This window comes from Suncus etruscus, chromosome 9, assembly GCF_024139225.1.
Source record: "Suncus etruscus isolate mSunEtr1 chromosome 9, mSunEtr1.pri.cur, whole genome shotgun sequence".
NCBI classification, from domain to species: domain Eukaryota; kingdom Metazoa; phylum Chordata; class Mammalia; order Eulipotyphla; family Soricidae; genus Suncus; species Suncus etruscus.
In genome coordinates this window covers 26,610,825-26,616,995 of record NC_064856.1, presented here as the reverse complement: position 1 = coordinate 26,616,995, position 6,171 = coordinate 26,610,825, and the positions used below count along the sequence as shown (strand labels likewise).

Here is a 6,171-nt window from a genome sequence, read left to right as displayed (position 1 = left end):
CAAAGGCCTTCTGAGTCCTTGACTCACAGCTCACACTGTCAGCAAATATTGGACAAAGAATAGTGCCAGGCCAGGCACACACACCCACCCCGAGTTCTTACCTAACTCTCTTGCCTGCACCTTCCTTCCTATTCAGCTCTGGGGTCCGAGTCAGTCCCAGCCCAGTCCACACTGGGTTCTCCTCTTCTCCTTTCAAAGGAAGGTTGACAAAGGCTCCTCAAAAAGGTCGCCCCTCTCTGGGATCTAAGCCATAGTATGGCAGGTAGGGCATTTGCTTTGCACACAGCTGATCCCAGTTGGATCCCTGACATCCCATATGATCCACTGAGCCAGGAGTGTTTCCTGAATGCAAAACAAAGAGTAACCACTGAGCAACTCTGAGTGCAGTCAAACAGAAAACAACCCCCCCCCCAAAAAAAAAAAGAAAGATAGACAGCTTCTCTGGTATATCTCATTGTGTTTCATCTCTTAGACTATCATCTACATGACTAAGTTATTTATACCAAGTAAAAATCAACAACAAAGGGTACTCACTGACTTTGCTCCCTCCTACTGTTTGTCCACAGACACCAAGATTAAGTCCCAGGTGAGAAACACCAACTGGGACTCTGGATTGTCCTGCATATGCAGATGAGTTTCCAGCTAATCTCTCAGGCCAGGGCCCTGCACAAAACCTGTGCTGCTGCTCCTGGTTGTCCTCTAGCCTCTTATCCCACAGTGGGGCAGAGTGACAGTGAGTGTGGTCAGGGTCAATTGGAGCCCTGTGTGCTCTCCATCACCTTGGCAGAATAGCCCCAAATAAATACCAGATAAGCCCTGATAATGTTCATACCCTGGCTTCAACCTAAGGGTCTGCTTCCCTCACCTCCCAAATCAGTCCAGAGCCAGGGTACAGGGGGAAAATAAGAATGACAGAGGTCAGAGTCCCCTGTGCTGTAAGTGGTCACTTTATTGGTTGGAAAGGAGGAAGTTGTGCCAGGAGGGTGTGCAAAACCAGGGAGAGGGGAGGTTGCTGTGCTGGAGCCCCCACTCCTTCGACTGTGGCAGCTGGAGCTGGAGAAATAAAACCATAAGCAAACCATCAGCAACATCACTCTTTACTCTGAAATTCTAATCAATTACCCTGCTGCACCCTCAGACCACACAGAGCCAAGCTTCACCTTCTGGGGGAATCCCCATCCCATCCATACTTTTCTGTAGATTCCCTTTTGCTTCATAGCACCCCAAGACATCCCTGGGTCTACAAGGGTCCCAGCTGGCCATAGTGGCTTTCCTGAGGGCCATGGCCCCCAATCTCTGAAGACTCGGTCTGCATAAAGGGAGCTACCCCCACTCCTCATCAGGTAAAGAACCTGCTGCTCCCAGACCTTCTCCCCCACCCTCTTTGTAAGAAAAGACCTGGAAGCTCAGGGTGGTGAAGATGCCAGTCAGAGATGACTATGATACAGGGTCCCCTCCAGATCTCAGACTTTTTTCTCTGGCCAACTCTGGATATCTCCTGGCAGAGATTATTCCAGGCAGCCCAGACCCACCAGCAAACTCAGTCAAGGTTCTTGAAAGGCAACAGTCTTCTGGCTCACAAATGTTCCTGTCTCACCACCCCTATCCCTCGGAGGTCCCTCTCCTGAATTCTTTCCTCCATACTACTAAGATGCTAAGTGAATGAGATTGTCCCCTCACACCAGATACAAAACCCTTCCAAATCCTTGGCCTGAGTATGTCCTGTTCCCAGGAAGCAACATCCTCTGGTCCAGGTGCTCACAACATCCCATGGGTTTGTCTCCTCTCCCCCTCCTGGCTCAAGCCTCAGCCTTCTGGCTCTTCCTGAGATGAACTGAGGAGGAGCCCCCTCTCCTACTGGTGCACCCTCATGGGTTACCCTCTCTCAACACACTGGTACAGTCTTTGCTCAGCTCTCCTTAGCGGGATTCTGAGGGGTAAACACAGCCTCACCCCAACCCTTCTGCTTTCTCCACCAAGGCGGTCCTATCTTCCTTCTCCACATTACCTATCCACATGCATAAACACATAACCACATGTGTAGACACATAAACCTGCCAACGGCACTGTGTGTGGACTGAATGTTTCTTGCTTAAGTGCTTCAGTATGCACAAGCCCTCACATCCGGGCACAAGCGTTCTCCCCCTGTGACCTACCTCAGGCAGGAGTGGCACAGGACACGTTCCCACAACCATTTCGGCAGCATTTCATATTCCCAGGACACTCACTGTCCGTCTTGCACTGGTCCTCGCAGACCCCAAGTTTGGGGATACCACCATCCACTTGTGGGCAGGAGCCTGGTTTTTCTGAGCAAAGAAAAAGAGGGGAGGTAATAGATGGGAGGTGAGAGATGAGATAGAGACCCCCCCCACCAAACACAGGAGCAGGACAGCTGCCCACTATGTGGTCTCAGGCCTCAAGGAAGGCTGCCCACATGCCATCTTCTTTTTCCTTTGATGGACTTTTGGGGATTATAGAACCCTGTAAGAATCCCAGCTGTGCCTTTTCCTCACTGTGGTCTATAACCCCAATCTCTAAGAGCCCCCATGGGAAATCATTGATGGGAAATCAGTGCTTCACCCTCATGCATTTCCTGTGAAAGCCACGGGTCATACACATCTCTGACCGTTCAATCACTTTGTAATGGTACTAAAGAGGAATGAGAGCCCTGACTGAGCTCCTTTTATGCACCAAGCATTATTTGAGGCATCTGGCAAGGATGAACTCATCTAATCTTCACTGTAATCCTTAAAGAGGTGACAGATCAATGTGCCTAATCTGGATAGCAGAAAGGGACATTTCCCACTGCTAAAATGAGGAAACTAAGGCAGCCCAGGTGAAGTTATTGGCCCAACTTCATCCAGGATAGAATTAGAAATCCTGAGTCTGTTCCCTCAGCCTCATGCAATAGGGAAAGCTGCAGAATACAGGGCACCTGGGAAGTATATGTCCCCGGGTTCTTCAGTCTCTCACTTCAGTGGCAATCACACAGCAGTGAACCCCGCATCTACAAACTACATTCCCCCATCTCTGCACAGATGAGCATCTCTCTCTCTCTCTCTCTCTCTCTCTCTCTCTCTCTCTCTCTCTCTCTCTCAAACACACACACACACACACACATACACATACATGCAAGATGCTGATACTGCAGAGAGGTGCCTCTGACAATGGATTTTGATGAAATCTACAACCTCTTTAATCCTTATACCACATTACTTCGCTGTGAGGAAACTTTCTAGATTGTTCCTATGACAAGTGAAGAAAAGACCACAAAGAGATGAAGGGCACCACCCAACAAACACTGTAGGGCAGGGAAGTAAACCTGGGCCCAGCTTTCCAAGATGTGAATCTTGGGTCCAGGTACATACACACACACACACACACACACACAACATGTATGCACACACATATACATCCATGTCCTGGGTAAAAAAGAAAGACATTAAACTCACTTCCTGGAGCCCCTGGGCCATTCCAGTCCAATGTATGATAGGCACAGACAGGAGGCTAAGTTTTAGAGCACAAGGTGGCTGAGCAAGTCAATGCTTTCTTAGCACAGAAGACATATCCCATGAAAACGCCAGGGTCGTTCTCCACACATCCAGAACAGTTAGTGACAAACAAGCTCATGTGAGCTCATTATTTGCTCTCTCCAGAGGCATTATCTCATTTAGCCTCATTCAATCGTACCAAATATAAAACTATCATTCCCATGTTTGAAAAGGAAGCAGAGACTCAAAGGCTATGACATAATCAGGATTCCACAGAGGGGATCCTATCCCTCTCCCTGCCTCAGTTTACCCATCTGAGTTGAGGGAACAGCAATGACTCTACCAATCGGGATGTTCTTCCCCTCCCCTCCCCTTCTCTCCTGTCTACCTTGTGCCTCACCCCTCTGCTAACCCTTCCTGACAGTCTTCTCTCACCCCTATAATCAAGGCCAAAGACCCAGAAGCTGCCTCTGACAGGCAGCCCTCTCTGCTCTCAGCGTCTGATTAATAGCTGTAAACCCTCCCTGCCACATTGGCATCTTGGAGAAATGAAGAGAGAGACCACAGACAGTCTATGAGTGGCCATTAAAAACCCAAGTATCCACATGGCATTCCTGTCTCTGGTCCTCACTTTCGCTCCTGAGAAAGAAACATTTGTTTTCTGTGATCTCCGGCCCCTGACCAGACCCAGAAGCGAAGCCCCGCTCTCTGCAGCTAGTCCCTCCAGGGAGCACTCCTCTTTTGGTCCTGAGGGTCCTCACAACTTCTTTCTCTCTCCGGGTCCTGGGGGTCCTCAGACCTTTCTCTCTCCGGGTCTTGAGAGTGGAGAGGCTTCCCGGAAGAGAGAAGGCAGGTGGGAGGGGGCACAGAAAGGAGCCTGACTTTCTGCCAACTACCCAAGCACACGTGGAAGCCCCTTGCTGGCAGCCACCACGGAGGTGAAGTTTTACCCCTGGATTTGCCCTTCTTTTCAGCAGATCTGGGAATTAAACTGGCAGGCCCTAAATCTCTTTCATCCCTGCAGAGCAGAGTGCTAGGAGAGGTCAGAGGAGGTGCAGCAGATCTTTGTAGGGAGGGGGCACCCCGTGGGAAGGACCCTGCTAGAGATGCACCCCAGTTCTTAAACCCCAGATTTCTCTCTAGCTCCGGGGCTTCTTCCCCGCAGCTCCAGCCTGCAGGGAGGAAACTGCAAGCACCACCTTTGCGGAACAACATCCAAGCGGTGCCTGCGGAAGCTCAGGGGTAGGGTAGAGGGGAGGGAGGAGTAGCTCCGTGCACTTCAGAGGAGTCTTTGTTTTCAGGCACTGAGCAAGGCAGAGCAGCGCCGGATCTCTCCCACCAGGCCTCCATTTGGCCGCAGGTCTCCTGGGTGCGCCTGTCTTCTCCAAGTCGGGTGCTCCTGCCTCCCACCCCCAGCCAGTGCGGCCGCGCCCCGCCCCAGGCGGGCGGCCCCAGGGTTACCATTGGGCAGGTGGCACACGTTGGCACAGCCAGCTGGGCAGCACTTGAGGTTGTCTGCGCAGTCTCCATCCGAGTGGCACTTCTGCGTGCAGTTGGAGTTCTCCTCCAGCGGGGGGCACACACCTTGTTTCTCCATTCCTTCCCCTGAGAAGGGATCAGGGGTGTGTGTGAGGTGTGTGTGTGTGTGTGTGTGTGTGTGTGTGTGTGTGTGTGTGTTTTGGGGGGGGGTGTTGGTTGGTGCGCCCATCCTCAAAGAGGCCCACCTCCCTCCCATGTTTGGGCCCCAATTGCAAACTGGAAGAAATTCATCGTTTTTTCTGGTGATCAGGACCCCCTTCTGAACCCCAACCCGTGTAGCCTTCAAGAAGACCTCACCTCCAGGAGAGGGGTCCCCAAACCTAGGGGTACCGAGGCTCCCTAACCCTGGGCCTCAGCCCTCGGACACACCCCATCTGTGCTTCTTAGAGGTGCTGATGTCCAGGCAATGGTCTCCTAGCAGGCCACCCATCTTCACTTTAGGCACAGATTTTCTCCCCCCTCCACCACCAAAATTCCACTCTTCGGTGGTCTCCCCCGTTCTTGAACTTTGAGTCCCACACCCCAAAAGGCTCCAAGGGTTTCTTCTGCTGGGATCTCCCCCACTTCCGCCCCCCCGAATCTGCTCTCCTGGCCCCAGGGCTGCTACACGCCCCTGCCTGTCCCGCAGGGCTCAGATCTGCACCCCGCTTCTGTACCCCTCCACACACCCAGGCTCCAGACTCTGGCCTGCGGACCCTGGCTCTCGGCACTCACCCGTGGCCTCGGGGACGCCCAGCAGCAAGAGGCCGAGGCCGAGGAGGAGGACGCCAGCGAGCGGGCAAAGGCGGCGGGCGGGCATGGCGCTGCGCGGGCCGGGGCAGGTGTGCGACGAACCCAGAGCCAAGAGGGGATTTAACCCGGCGGCGGACGCGCGCGCGCGCGGGGGGCGTGGGGCAGGGCGGGGCCCGAGCCTGAGCCCGAGAGGGCTCTGCGGGCACCACCGGCAGGCTGCCACCTCATGCCATTTCACAATCCACCGGCATCAGGTGTCACTCTTGACCCGGGTGGGAACCAGGAACCAACCGAAGCAGCTTCCAGGCCGAGCGCTGCTCGGACCAGCTGCAGCCGGACCCTCGTCTACGCCTCCCTCCCTCCCTCCCTCCCTCCCTCCTGGAGACTCAGGGCAGAGCCCGAGGACTAG

At 53.4% G+C, this 6,171-nt stretch overlaps 1 protein-coding gene across 1 annotated transcript; it reads right to left on the bottom strand.

Moving 5' to 3' along the window:
* Positions 1-929: 929 nt before the first annotated feature.
* Positions 930-5,885, bottom strand: WFDC2 (WAP four-disulfide core domain 2). The gene is made up of 4 exons (XM_049779419.1): positions 5,745-5,885; positions 4,953-5,096; positions 2,157-2,306; positions 930-1,053 (listed from the first exon to the last, which is right to left on the bottom strand). Exons 1-3 carry the CDS (start codon positions 5,827-5,829, stop codon positions 2,158-2,160), a joined length of 378 nt encoding a protein of 125 aa, XP_049635376.1. The 5' UTR covers positions 5,830-5,885; the 3' UTR covers positions 930-1,053; position 2,157.
* Between the last annotated feature and the right edge of the window lie 286 nt (positions 5,886-6,171).

Coding starts and splice junctions, on each gene's coding strand:
- WFDC2 (XM_049779419.1), bottom strand. CDS start 5,829: ATGCCCGCCCGCCGCCTTTGCCCGCTCGCTGGCGTCCTCCTCCTCGGC. Junction 5,097..5,744: donor GGGCGTCCCCGAGGCCACGG/GTGAGTGCCGAG, acceptor ATCCCTTCTCAG/GGGAAGGAATGGAGAAACAA. Junction 2,307..4,952: donor CGTGTGCCACCTGCCCAATG/GTAACCCTGGGG, acceptor TTCTTTGCTCAG/AAAAACCAGGCTCCTGCCCA.